Source organism: Myotis nattereri (genome assembly GCF_964212035.1).
Source record: "Myotis nattereri genome assembly, chromosome: X".
Taxonomy (NCBI): domain Eukaryota; kingdom Metazoa; phylum Chordata; class Mammalia; order Chiroptera; family Vespertilionidae; genus Myotis; species Myotis nattereri.
The window spans coordinates 36,883,662-36,898,585 of NC_138078.1; the positions used below are offsets into that span (position 1 = coordinate 36,883,662).

Sequence of the window (14,924 nt, forward strand, 5' to 3'; positions counted from 1 at the left end):
TTTGTTTCTCTTACCCTAGGCAAAGTGCCTAAAAATTCTCCCTGAGATGTCTGGTTTTTTGCTTCTTATGTTTTCTTCTAGGTTGTTATGGTTCCACAACTTACATTTGTCTTTTATCCATTTTGAGTTTATTCTTGTATATGGTGTAAGTTGGTGGTCCAGTTTTTTTTTGTATTTATTTTGTTTTGTTTGTTTGTTTGCATATCCTGTCCTATTACCCCAATACCATTTATTGAAGAGACTGCCTTTACTCCATTGTATGCTCTTGCCTCCTATGTCAAATATTATTTGAGGTTAATGTCTTGAGTCAATTTCTGGGTTATCTGTTCTGTTCCAATGATCTATATGCCTGTTTTTGTTCCAGTACCAGGCTGTTTTTATTACAGTGGCTTTGTAGTATAGCTTGATATCCAGTATTATGATCCCTCCAACTTTGTTCTTTCTCAAGATTGCTGCAGCTATTTGGGGTCTTTTTTGTTTCCATATAACTTTTTGGAGTGTTTCTTCTAGATACTAGAGGCCGGGTGCACAAAATTCATGCACGGTGTGTGTGTGTGTGTGTGTGTGTGTGTGTACGTGTGTGTACCTCAACCCAGCCTGCACCCTCTCCAATCTGGGACCCCGTGAGGGATGTCTGACTGCCATCTCACAATCCAGGACTGCTGGCTCCCAACTGCTCGCCTGCCTGCCTGTCTGATTGCCCCTAACCGCTTCTGCCTGCCAGCCTGATCACCCCCTAACCACTCCCCTGCCAGCCTGATCGATGCCTAAGTGCTCCCCTGCCAGCCCAATTGCCCCTAACTGCCCTCCCCTGCCAGCCTGGTCTCCCCTACTGCCCTCCCCTGTAGGCCCAGTCGTCCCTAACTGCCCTCCCCTGCCAGTCTGGTTGCCCATAACTGTCCTCCCCTGCCATCCTGGTTGCCCCTACTGCCCTCCCCTGTAGGCCCAGTCACCCCAAATGCCCTCCCCTGCAGGCCTGGTCCCCCCCCCCAACTGCCCCCTCCCCTGCAGGCCTGGTCCCTCCCAACTGCCCTCCCCTGCAGGCCTGATTGCCCACAACTTCCCTCCCCTGCTGGCCATCTTTGACCACATGGGGGCGGCCATCTTGTGTGTTGGAGTGATGGTCAATTTACATATGACGTCTTTATTATATAGGATGTGAAATATGCTCTTGGGATCTTGATAGAAATTGCATTGAGTCTATATATGGCTTTGGGTAGTATGGACATTTTAATGATATTAATTCTACCAATCCATGAACACGGTATATTCTTCCATTTGTTTATATCTTTATTTCTTTTTTCAACATCCTATAGATTTCTTAATACAGGTCTTTTACCTCCTTAGTTAAGTTTATTCCTAAGTATCTTAATTTATTTTTGGTGCAATGGTAAATGGGATTTTTTTTTTTTTTTTTTTTAGTTTCTCTTTCTGAGAGTTCATTATTGGTGTATAAAATTGCCATCAATTTCTTTGTGTTAATTTTGTATCCTGCTACATTGCCAAATTCATTTATTAACACTAGTAGTTTTTTGGTGGAGTCATTAGAGTTTTCTATGTTCTATATCATGTCATCTGCAAATAATGACTATTTTACATCCTCCTTTCCAATTTGGATGCATTTTACTTTTTCTTCTCCTCTGATTATTGTGGCTAGCACTTTCAGCATCATGTTGAATAAGAGTGGTGAAAGTGAGCATCCTTGTCTTGCTTCTGTTCTTAGGGTAAATGGTGTTGGCCATAAGTTTGTCATATATGGCCTTTATTATGTTGAGGTAAGACTCTTCTATTCCTACTTGCTGAGAGTTTTCATCAAAATGCGTGTTGGATTTTGTCAATGCTTCTTCTGCATCTATTGATATGATGATGTGATTTTTGCCTTTTAATTTGTTTATACAATGTATCATATTTATTGATTTGTGAATATTGTACCAGCCTTGTATCCCCGAAATAGATCCCAGTTGGTCATGGTGTATGATCTTTTTAATATATTTCTGGATCTGATTTGCTAATATTTTGTTTACAATTTTGGCATCTATGTTCATCAGGAATATTGGCCTGTAATTCTCTTTCTCTGTGGTGTCTTTAAGTGGTTTGGGAATTAGGATAATGCTGGCCTTGTGGAAAGAACTTGGTAGTATTCAGTCCTCTTGAATTTTTTGGAATAATGCAAGGAGGATAGGTGTTAATTCTTTGAAGATTTGATAAAACTCCCCTGTGAAGCTTTCTAGACCATTTATTTTTAATCTGATCTTTAATTTCTGTCCTATTTATTCTAGACTTTTCTTGTTGTTCTCTATCTAACTCTTTATGATATAGGGTTAGATAATTTATTAGAAGTTTTTCTTATTTCTTGAGGTAGTCCTGTGGTGCTATGAATTTCTCTCTCAAGATTGCTTTCACTGTGTCCCATAGATTTGGGGTTGTTGTGTGTTCATTTTCATTTGTTTCCAGGAAGTTTTTTATTTCTTTCTTGATTTCATTGGTAACCCATTCATTTTTTAATGCTATTTACCCTCCATGTGTTTGAATGTTTTGGGTTGTTTTTATTGTACTTGATTTCTAGTTTCATGCCATGTGATCTGAGAAGATGCTTGATATGATTTCAATCTTCTTGAACTTGCAGAGACTTGTTTTATGTCTTAAAATGTGATCTATTTTTGTGAATGATCCATGTGCACTTGAGAAGAATGTCTATTCTGCTGGGTTGGGATGAAATGTCCTATAAATGTCAATTAAATCCATCTGATCCCGTGTGTCCTTTAGAGTCTCTGTTTCCTTGTTAAGTTTTTGTCAGAAAGATCTATCCCATGAAGTCAGAGGGGTGCTAAATTCCCCTGCTATGAATGTATTATTGACGATCTCTTCATTAAAGTCCTCTAGAACTTTTTAAAATATATTTAGGTGCTCCTATTTTGGGTGCATATATGTTTACCAGAGTTATATCCTCTTCTTGGACCAATCCCTTTAGTATTATGTAGTGAATTGTGTTGTATCTTGTGATGACCTTCATTGTAAAGTCTATTTTGTAGGATATGAGTATTGCTATTCTAGCTTTTTTTTCTTTTCCATTTACATAGAAATTTTTTTTCCATCCCTTCACTCTTATTCTGTGTGTGTCTATTGTTTTGAGGTAGGTTTCTTGTAGACAGCATATAGTTGGGTCATGATTTTGTACCAATTCAGCTACCCTACAGCTTTTGATTGAAGCATTTAGTCCATTTACATTTAGGGTTATTATTGAAAGGTACTTATTTATAGAAATTTAATTTTATATGGCTAGTTTTCTCTCTCTGTTTCTTCTCCTCATTACAGCAATCCTTTACCATTTCTTGTAATGCTGGCGTGGTGATGATGAACTCTTTTAGGCTTTTTTTTTTTTTTTTGTCTGGGAAGCTCTTTATTTGATCGTCTGTTTTGAATGATAGCCTTGCTGGATATAGTACTCTTGGTCTCAGAGCCTCGCTTTCCATTACCTTGAGTACTTCATGCCATTCCCTTCTGGCCTGTAGAGTTTCTGATGAGAAATCAGGTGTCAGCCTTATGGGAGCTCTTTTGTAGGTAGCAGTTTTCTTTTTTCTTGCTGCCTTTAATATTCTTTATTTTTAATTTTGGGTATTTTAATTATGGTGTGTCTGGGTGTGGGCCTATTTGGATTCTTCTTGTTTGGGGTTCTCTCTACCTCCTGAACTTGTGTGACTTTTTCTGGTAGTAGGTTAGGGAAGTTTTTTGCCATTATTTCTTCAAACACCTTCTCTATGCCTTTCTCCCTTTCTGGCACACCTGCTATTCTAATATTGTTACGTTTCATGTTGTCCCACAGCTCCCTTAAGCTGTGCTCCTGTTTTTTAATTTGTTCTTTTTGGTCTTCTGATTGAGTGATATTTAAACTCTGTCTTTTAATATGCTGATTCTATTCTCAGCTTCCCCTAATATGCTGTGTATTCCCTCCAATGTGTTCTTTATTTGTGTTATGTCATTCTTTATCTCAGACTATTATTTTTTCATAGTTACTGTATCTTTTCTCATGCTGTTGAGCATCTTTACCATCATTACTCTGAACTCTGTTTCAGATAAATTTCTTATCTGTGCTTCATTTATCTCTTCTGGAGAATTCTCTAGTTCTTTCATTTGGGGGTTGTTTCTTTGTCACCTCATTTTGTTTTCTGTTTGCATTTGTGACTACTCGTATGTATTAGGTAGATCCTCTATACCTCTCAATCTCTAGTGCAGGATAGTGTTAAAGGCTGTTTCTGACTAATCAGATCAGGCAGAGACTCAAAACCTCCAGAGACTGCCTCTGCCTACAGACACTGATAGGATTCCAACTTGAATTGCCCCCCACCCCCTTCCCAGGCAATTGTTTTCAGGTATGGGGAGATTTTTTTCAACAGGGTGGGGCATTTGCTACTGTCTGGAGCCAACTTGTTATTTTTAATCTCTTTAGTGGCCTCTGGGCAAAGTGTTTTCCAACAGGGTTTGTCAACTATCTTCTCCCCAGGCAAGTTAGATGTCTATGTGGGAAAGTTGTCCTCCGCTGCATGAAGGAATGACTCAGCCCAGGAAACTTGGGGTGTCTGCATTCTGAGCTCTATCCCCCCGACTCCCCAGTCCTGGCTTCTGCCCTCACAATTTCTGTCCATTTTACCCTCCCTCTGCCGGAGTACAAGGTGAGTGGCTCCACAGAGAATTTTTGTGTTGGCCCTTTAAGAGGGTGGCTGGCAGCACCCCAGCCTGATGTTATGTGGGTACCCTCTTCAGTTCTGGTGCTCTCCACTTGGGGACCCAACTTGGAGATTAGGTACCAGATTTCTCATTGGCAACCCCCGACACCTGAGATATCTCTCTGGGACTTCAGTTGCTGTCTGTGGTTGCTGGGCCAGCCCTTTCATGCCTCCGCCTCTCCTACTAGTCTCCATGCGGTCTCCACTTTCCGTCTTCAGGTGTCAGGGTTCTTTCCTTCAAGTTTTCCATTTATTACTCAGGAAGTTTTTCTGTATTTTAGTTGTAATTCCAGTTTGTTCCTGGGAGTCTGTACGTGCAGCATCCACTTACTCTGCTGCCATTTTTAATCTCTTCTCATTTATTATTAATGTCTGCCACCATTTTTAATCCTTCTCTTTTCTTCTTGATAAGTTTTATTAAATGTTTGTCAATCTTGTTTATATTTTTAAACAAACATCTCCTGGTTTTATTTATTTTTTATACTGTCATTTCTTTTAGTCTCTGTTATTTATTTCCACTCTATAATCTTTATTATTTCCTTCTACTTTGTGCTTTTTTTGTTGATTTTTCCTAGTTTGTTTAGGTAAAAGTTAGATAGTTTATTTGAGACTTTTTGTTGCTTCTGAGGAAGGCCTGTAATGCCACAGAGTTTCCTCTGAGTTCTGCTTTTGCTGTGCTTCATAGATTTTAGATTGCTGTGTGTTTATCATTACTTGTTTCCACTGACTTTTGATGTCTTCCTTGATTTCATTGTTAATTCATTCATTGTTTAATATCATGTTATTCAGCCTTCTTATATTTGAATGTACTTCAGTATTTATATAATTGACTAGAAGCCCGGTGTATGAATTCATGCACGGGTGGGGTCCCTTGACCTGGCCAGCAAAATTGGGGCCAATCAGGGCCATCTTGCCAAGTCCCCATTGGGGCAGTTGGGGCCGGCCATCCCAGGTGAGGGAACACAGGAGGTTGGCCTGCCAAGGGAGGTTGGCTCTGGGAGCACACTGACCACCAGGGGGCAGCTCCTGCATTGAGCGTCTGTCCCCTGGTGGGCAGTGCGCATCATAGCAACCGGTCACTTAGGCTTTTATAAAAGATACATGCAATAGGCCTTCCCTTCCCCTGGCTGCCAGCACCGGTTTTTCTCCAGCACCCGGGACCCAGGCCTTCGCTCCGGCCGGAGCTGCCTTCAAGCCTTCACTGCTCCAGCCAGAGCCGCCTCGTGCCTATGTATGCAAATTAACTGCCATCTTTGTTGGTGGTTAATTTCCATATCGCTCTGATTAGCCCATGGTGGGTGTAGCGAAGGTATGGTCAATTTGCATCTTTGTCTGTTATTGGATAGGATTTTTCTTTTCAAACCATTGTGACCAGAGAAGATCTTGATATGATTTCAATCATCTTGAATTTATTAAAACTCTTTTTGTGTCCTAACATGTAGTCCTTAAGAATGTTCCATACGCATTTGAGAAGAATGTATATTCTGCTGCTTTAGGATGAAATGTGCTATAAATATCAGTTATATCCATTTTTTCTTGTATGTCATTTAATGTCACTGTAGCCTTGTTGATTTTTGTCTGGAAGATCTATCCAGTGATGTCAGTGGGGTGTTAAAATTCCCTATTGTGACTACATTGCTGTGAATCTCTCCTTTACAGTTTACCAAGATTTTCTTTATATATTTAGGTGCTCCTATTTGGGGTGCTTATATGTTTATAAGGGTTATATCCTCTTGTTTGATCAATCCTAATAGTGTTATGTAGTGTCTTTCTTTGTTTCTTGTTATGGCCTTTGTTTTTAAGTGTATTTTGACTTATATAAGTACTGCTACCCCAGCCTTTTTTCCTTTTCATTTACATGGAATATTTTTCTCCATCCCTTCACTTTCATTCTGTGTATATCTTTTTTCGGAGGTGAGTCTCTTATTGAAAGCATATGTATGGGTCATATTTTCTTATTCATTCTGCTACACTATGTCTTTTGATTGGAGCATTTAATCCATTTACATTTAAAATTATATTGTTAGATACTTATTTATTGCCATTTTATTCTTTATACATGTTCCTCTCTTTCTTTTTTTACTTTCTTTATAAAGACACCCCTTTAATTTTTGTAGAGCTGGTTTGGTAGTAATGAACTCCTTTAGCTTTTTCTTATCTGGGAAGCTCTTTATTTCTTCTTCAATTTTAAATGGCACCCTTGCTGAATAAAGTAATCTTGGTTGTAAGCCCTTGCTTTTCATCACTTCGGATGTATCATGCCAATATCTTCTTGCCTGAAATGTTTTTGTTGAAAAATCAACTGGCAGTATTATGGGATTTCCCTTGTGGGTAAATGTCTTTCTCTTGCTGCTTTTAAAATGCTCTTGCTTTGTCTTTAACTTTTGCCATTTTAATTATGATGTGTTCATGTAGACCTCTTCTTGTTCATCTTTTTGTGACTGTGTGTTTTCTGGGCTTGTGTGTCTTTTTCCTTCACCAGCGTAGGAAAGTTTTCCATTTTTATTTCCTCAAACAACTTCTCGATTTCTTGTTCTCTTTCTTCTCCTCCTGGTACTCCTATCATGCAAAAGTTGTTATGCTTGATGTCCCAGAGATGCTTGATGGGTCTCTTAAGCTTTTTGCATTTTTAAAATCATTTATTCTTTTTTTTTTTTTTTTTTTTGGTCTGCTTGTGTGTTTTCTGCTCCCTTGACTTTCAAACTGCTGATTTAATTCTTTAGTTCATCTAAACCTGCTGTTGACTCCGTTTTGTTTATTCTTTTGTGTGTGTGTGTGTGTATGTTTATTCTTTATTTCAGATACTTTATTCCTTTTTTTCTGACTTTTTTATGGCTTCTATGTCCTTTTTTAATGCTTACTATTTCTTTTTTTTTTAAACATATTTTATTGATATTTTACAGAGAGGAAGGGAGAGGGATAGAGAGTCAGAAACATCGATGAGAGAGAAACACCAATCAGCTGCCTCCTGCACACTTCCCACTGGGGATGTGACCGCAACCAAGGTACATGCCCTTGACCGGAATCGAACCTGGGACCCTTGAGTCTGCAGGCCAATGCTCTATCCACTGAGCCAAACCGTTTAGGGCATGCTTACTATTTCCTTGTTCAAGTTCTCACTTAGATCATCATCCATTCTTCTCCTACGGTCCTTGAACATCTTTATAATCATTGGTTTAATCTCTGCATCTGGTATCTTGGTTGCTTCCGTTTCACTTAATTATTTTTCTGGAGATTTCTCTTATTCTTTCATTTGGGAGATTTTTCTTTGTTTTTTCCATTTTGTCTCTGTGTATTAGGTAGATCTGTTATGACTCCCAAACTTATGATGACTTTAGGATATAGTTGACTTGAACTGAATTGCACAATCTTTTATAACATTTTTTTCTCTTTGCTCCAGGAATATTTTTGGGGGGCTATGTGCACCCTCCTGTTCTAGTTGACTTTTCAATTCTTTTGGCCCTTTTGTGGGTGGAGTTAACCCTTTAGGCTGGCTGACTTTAAGGATAAAGCTCGCTAACTGTGTATGATGCACTGTGCAAGGGCTATTCCTTATGGCAGAGTTGTTCTCAGCATCATCTGGTGTCTGTTGGAATCCCCCTTTGGGTATATTGCTTGTTTAGCTAGTTGGATCAAACTCAAGTGTGGTCTGAAGCCCACTACTTATTAATTCTGGGTCCCCTTGGGCAGGGTTCAGGTACAGGTCACTGTCAGTCATGTGTGTAACTGGTTTATCCTACCTATCTGGAGCTACTAAAGCATTCACTGTTTGTGATTGCATCTGCTGAGACCGAGTGTGCCTAGGAGGGGGCAATCTGTGTAAAAGGGTCTGATTCCTCCAGTTTAAAACTGGGGGCAGATCTATAACATGCACATGACTCCCCTGATGTCAGCCTTCACCTGTCAGCTCCTCTGCCTCCCACTGAGGTTGCCTGGTATTTCTCCAGAGCCTTCCAAAGAAAGACTGTAGACTAGAACAAGGCTAGCCACAACCCACATATACTGTCACAGCTCATGAGTTCAGTAAGGCCAGGCTCCCTGGGTCCAGAAGATGGAGCTAGTGGGTCCCCTACTTGGGGCTGTGCATTTAGGCACTCATTGAGGGGAAAGTGGCACCTACTCCAGGGCCATACCACTGAGTCTCTGCCAGCATCTCCAACTCTAGCTCCCGCAGGAGGAGCACATTGCAGGTTCAGGTTTGGTGCATCCAGCCATCCTCCCTGGAGGAGCAAGCTCAATCAGTCAGAGCCACTGGTGCTCACTGAGCCTGCACGATGTGGCCAAGCAATCCGTCCTGGTCCCAGGCAATAGCCTCTGAAGAAGACCATACTTCAAATGTCCCAGGTGCAAGTAGCCCTCCCTTCCCCCCCACCACCTCCATGCGAACTCATCAGGGGTGTGCCAGCAATACTTGGAAGATCAGATCCAAATAGTCTTTAGGAGGGGCACTGGCACTTCTTCCTCTTCCTGGGGTAGCTCAGGCTAAGCTAGTAGGGTTTATTAGTGGCCCCTTTATGATGTAGCCACACAACCCAGCACCCACCCATCTGATTCCTGGACAAAAGCTTCCCTGGGAGATGTGCTTGAACATCCTAACTCTGTGTGGCACGCTTATCCCCCTATGCGATTGAAATCAACAGGGCAGGGCAGGCCAAGTGATTCAGCGGGTGAGGGGTGGCTGGCTATGTCCTTGAGGTGGAGAAGAATGGTCCCCTTTACAAAGCTACACATTTTAATCACTGAGTCTCTGCCAAGAGTTTCGCTAGAAAAAAGAGCACCCATGGGTTCTTGCTGAGTGCTACCAATAGACCTCTCTGCAGGACCCGAGTGGTATCACCAGCAGTTGGAGGACCAAGCAGTGCACTCCCCAGGCTGGTGCTGTAACAATAGGAGTGTTCCACCCTGGGAAGACAGCTCCTGGGTCTCTAGCAGACTCCCTTCTCTCCCAGATAGTCTGAATCTACCGTGATTTTCAACACCAGATGCTGTTTGGGCTCCTCTTCCCTTCTCTGTTGCTCTGGTTTGGGGATCCCTACAGGGGGTTGAGACCCCATGCTCCTGGCAGAGAGAGTTTTGCAGCTGAGATATCCCTCCAGCTTCTTAGACACCGCACCTTGATGCAGGGGCCAGCCATTTCAGCATCTCCACCCTTACCAGTCTCTATGTGGCTTCTTTTGCAAATCCTTGGTTATTATATTTCAGTTAAACTAGTCTTCAGTTAGTCATTGAGGTTGGGTCATTCAGGTTGATGGCTCTATTTAGCTCTAAATCCAGTTTGACACCAGGAGCAGGTGAGTGTATCTTCCACCTACTCTGCAGCCATGTTGGAATCTCTTTATTTTGTTGATGGTTTCCTTTGCTGTGTAGAAAAGCTTTGTAGTTTGATGTTGCCCCACTTGTTTATTTTTGCTTTGGTTTCCTTTTTCTTACTTTGCCATGGTTGCCTTTTGATTTTTGTTAAATACTAAAAATCATTTCCAAGACTTTTGTCAAGGAGCTTACCACCTGTGCTTTTGGGAGTTTTATGGTTTTATGTCTTTAAAGTTTTTATTTTATTTTGAGCTAAGTTTTATGTATGGTGTAAGATAGGGGTCTAGTTACATTTTTTTTTTTTTTTTGCATATGGATATCTCATTTTCTCAGCATCTTTTATTGAAAAAAAAACTATTCTTTCCCCATTGTATATTCTTTCTCCCTTTGTTGTAAGTTAATTCACTATATATGCATGGGCTTATTTCTGTGCTTTCTCTTCTATGTATCTATTTCTCTTTTGCCAGTACCATAATGTTTTGACTACTATATCTTCGCAATGTACTTTGAAATCAGGAAGTATGATGCCTACACCTTTGTTTTTTTGTCTGAAGACCTCTTTAGCTATTAGGAGTCTTTTATGGTGGTTCCATACAAATTTTAGAAGTTGTTTTTTTTTTCCTATTTCTGTGAAAAATGCCATTGTAATTTGATAGGGGTTGCATTGAATCTGTAGATTGCTTTCGGTAGTATGGACATTTTAACAATATTATTTCATATAATCCATGAGCAAAGTATTTTTCCATTTACTTGCATCTTCTTCAATTTCTTGTATCAGTATTTTATATGTTTCAGTTTCAGTATACAATCTTTGTTTCAACTTTTTTTAGGTATTTTATTCTTTTTCATGAAATTTTAGATGGGATTTTTTTCTTAATTTCACTGTTATTGTCTAGAACAGCCGTGGGCAAACTACGGCCTGCGGGCTGGATCTGGCCCGTTTGAAATGAATAAAACTAAAAAAAAAAAAAAAAAAAGACCATACCCTTTTATGTAATGATGTTTACTTTGAATGTATATTAGTTCACACAAACACTCCATCCATGCTTTTGTTCCGGCCCTCTGGTCCAGTTTAAGAACCCATTGTGGCCCTCAAGTCAAAAAGTTTGCCCACCCCTGGTCTAGAAACACAACTTTCTATTATTTTGTATGCTGCAACTTAACTGATTTTGTTTATTAATTCTAATAATTTCTTGGTATAGATTTTAGGGCTTATAAATGTAACTAGAGGCCCAATGCATGAAATTCGTGCAAGGGGCTCAGCCCTTGCAGCCCCAGCTGCCTTGGCCCTCACAGCCTCGCTTCATCTGGAAGGTTGTCCGGACGGTCGTCTGAAAGGCTGTTCTGCTGTTTAGTCTAATTAGCATATTAGCTTTCTGTTGAATAGGATATGTCATCTGCTAATAGAGACAGTTTTACTTTTTCCTTTCTGATTTGGATGCCTTTTGCTTTTTTGGCCTACTCGCTCTAGCTAGGACTTCCAGTACTATCTACATATATATAAAAGACCAAGTGACAGAATGACCGGTCGCTATGACAGACACTGACCACCAGGAGGCAGACACTCAATGCAGGAGCTGTCCCCTGGTGGTCAGTGCACTCCCACAGCCAACCTCCCACTGCTGGCCAGCCCCGATCATGCACGAATTCATGCACTGGGCCTCTAGTCCTATCTAATAAAAGAGAAACATGGTAATTAGTGTACGACTGCTACCCCTCCCATTGTCTAATCAGGGCAATATGCAAATTAACTGCCAGCCAAGATGGCCGCCAGCAGCCAGGCAGCTTGAAACTAACATGAGGCTTGCTTGCTTCAGTGACGGAGGACTCCAACGTTCCCCGCCTGCCACTGCAGGCCTCTGAGCTGCAACTCTAAGCAACTATGTAACAAATATAGAAGCTAAACAAAACCCCAGAAACCTGCTTTAGTCCACCGGGCTTCAGCCAGCAGGATTGCAACACTGTAAGCAAAGGCCAGAAACCTACTTTCAGCAGCGGAGGCCTAAGAGCTGGAGCAAAAAAAGAAAAAAAGGAGCAGTTGGGAGTTTCAGTCACCCGCCAGCCTGAAAACAGCCCTCAGCCCCTCACCCAGACTGGCCAGGCACCCTAGTGGGGACCCCCACCCTGAAGGGTGTGTGACCAGCTGCAAACAGCCATCATCCCCTCACCCAGGCTGGCCAGGCACACCAGTGGGGACCCCCACCCTGATCCAGGACACCCTTCAGGGCAAACCAGCTGGCACCTACCCGTGCACCAGGCCTCTATCTTATATAGTAAAAGGGTAATATGCCTCCCAGCACAGGGATCAGCGGAGCCGCGAGGCCTCCCGGCACCGGGATCAGTGTGACAGGGGGCAGCGCCCAAACCCCCTGATCGCCCTGCGGCTCTGTGTGTGACAGGGGGTGGGGCCACAACCTCCCTATCCACCCTGCTCTGTTCGTGACAGTGGAAGGCGCGCCAACCCCCTGATCAGCCCTGCTCTGTGCCTGATGGGGGGAGCTCCCCAACCCCCTGATCGCCCTGCGGCTCTGTGTGTGACAGGGTGCGGCACCCCAACCCCTGATCGGCCCTGCTCTGTGTGTGATGGTGCGGCGCCACAACCCCCCCACCCCACGGGCCCTGCTCTGTGTGTGACGGGGTAGAGCCATAACCTCCCCATCAGCCCTGCCCTGAGTGTGAGAGTGGCAGTGCCCCAACACCCTGATCGGCCCTGCTCTGTGGGTGATAGAGGGCGGCGCCCCAACCCCCTGATGGGCCCTGCTCTGTGCATGACAGGGTACAGAGCCCCAACCCCCGTGATGGGCCCTGCTCTGTGAGTGACAGAGGGCAGTGCTCCAACCCCCTGATGGGCCCTGCTCTGTGTGTGACGGGGTGGCGCCGCAACCTCCCCATCGACCCTGCCTTGAGTGTGAGAGTGGCATCGCCCCAACCCCCCGATCGGCCCTACCCTGAGCGTGACTGAGGGTGGCATCACAACCTCCCGATCGCCCTGCTCTGTGCATGACAGGGGGCTGCTCCCCAACTCCCCAATCGGCCCTGCTCTGAGCCTGATCAGGGGCTGCACCTAGGGATTGGGCCTGCCCTCTGCCACCCAGGAGCAGGCCTAAGCCAGCAGGTTGTTATCTCCCGAGGGGTCCCAGACTGCGAGAGGGCACAGGCCGGGCTGAGGGGACCCCCTCCCCGCTGAGTGCACAAATTTTTGTGCACTGGGCCTCTAATGTTAAATAAAAGTGGCTAGAGTGGGCATCCTTATCATGTTTCTGATCTTAGAGGAAAAGCTTTTAGCTTTTCACTGTTGACCATGATGTTAGCTGAGGGCTTGTCATATATGGCCTTTATTATATTGAGGCTCATTTCCTTCTCTATACCTAGTTTGTTGAGAAGTGTTTTTTTTTTTTTTCATGAATGAATATTGCTCTCCTCAGAATGACACTCCTTGGGTTATAATAGAAAATTAAAGGTAACATCTAATTCAGCAACTTTATTTATTAGATGAGTGTACCAATAGCTCATTAGCTATTTTTTTAAAATATATTTTACTTATTTTTTACAAAGAAGAAGGGAGAGGGATAGAGAGTTAGAAATATCGATGAGAGAGATCGATCAGCTGCCTTCTGCATGCTCCCTACTGGGGATGTGCCCACAACCAAGGTACATGCCCTTGTCCGGAATCGAACCCAGGACCCCTCAGTCCGCAGGTCGATGCTCTATCCACTGAGCCAAACCGGTTCGGCTTAGCTATTTTTTTTTTTCCTCCTAGGCATTACCTATGTTTTTTAACATTACCAGGTGGTGTGTGGGCCTTGCCTCTGTGTACTAAAAAATTACCCCTCAGAAGGATACTTAACTGAATCTTAGGTTTTAATGCACATTTATATTTTCCCTGTAGGGAACAAATATATTTCTTGAAATACCAAAAGACTCATCACGAGTAATTCATGGTTATAGTATATTAATTTAGCATATCATATAGAGTAAGTTTTGTTTAGATATTAACATTTAGGTACAAAGTCAGATATCAATCACTACATTTTTTCCCTTATTTCATATTCTGATTTAAAGAAAAACCCTGCTTACTCTTCTAGTGTATTTTTCAGCTTATATACAGCACGTAGTCAGTATTTGGAGTCAGTGTTCCTCCAACCTTTGTTCTGCTGCCTGCTTCAATGAGGGAGTTAATTGTGATTGTATTTATTTCTTTGTAAGTGTTCATCTAATTTATAAGACTTTGAATGTAGCTTAACATGTCTCTCTCTTCCCGTTTTAATTTTAGGATACAGAAATGGTTGATTTAGATTCAGATGGCCCTGGTACTTCATCTGGCAGAAGGGTGAGTGAATAAATGATAGAAATTTTCAGGTTTCTAGTGTGAGGAAACGCTAAGGCAACTCCATATGTTTGAAAACTTTCTAGAAACACTCAAAGTACTCAGTATAAATAGTTGTTACTCATTGCTGAGTTTTATTGCAGTGACTCATTAAGGATAGATAGCTGGATCACGTGGGAAAAGACATAGGCAAAGTCTAGAACAGTGATGGCGAACCTATGACACACGTGTCAGAGATGACACGCGAACGCATTTTTTGGTTGATTTTTCTTTGTTAAATGGCATTTAAATATATAAAATAAATATAAAAAATATAAATCTTTGTTTTACTGTGATTGCAAATATCAAAAAATTTCTATATGTGACACGGCACCAGAGTTAAGTTAGGGTTTTTCAAAATGCTGACATGCCGAGCTCAAAAGGTTCGCCATCACTGGTCTAGAAAAACCCATGTGCAAAGTTTTTTTGTGCTCTCTCCCTTATTTAAGGGGTCACACAGAGCATACTCTTTCCCCAGCAATGAAAATGTAGCAGCGTGTGTCTGATTAGAGAATCAGTCCCTG

General features: G+C 42.2%; 1 protein-coding gene across 1 annotated transcript in view; it reads left to right on the top strand.

Moving 5' to 3' along the window:
- BRWD3 (bromodomain and WD repeat domain containing 3) overlaps positions 1 to 14,924 on the top strand; it is a 144,418-nt gene that overhangs the window by 112,448 nt on the left and 17,046 nt on the right. The window contains exon 34 of the mRNA XM_081080783.1: positions 14,308 to 14,364. Within this exon, the coding sequence (XP_080936909.1) occupies positions 14,308 to 14,364 (57 nt within the window). The remainder of the gene's footprint in view (positions 1 to 14,307; positions 14,365 to 14,924) is intronic.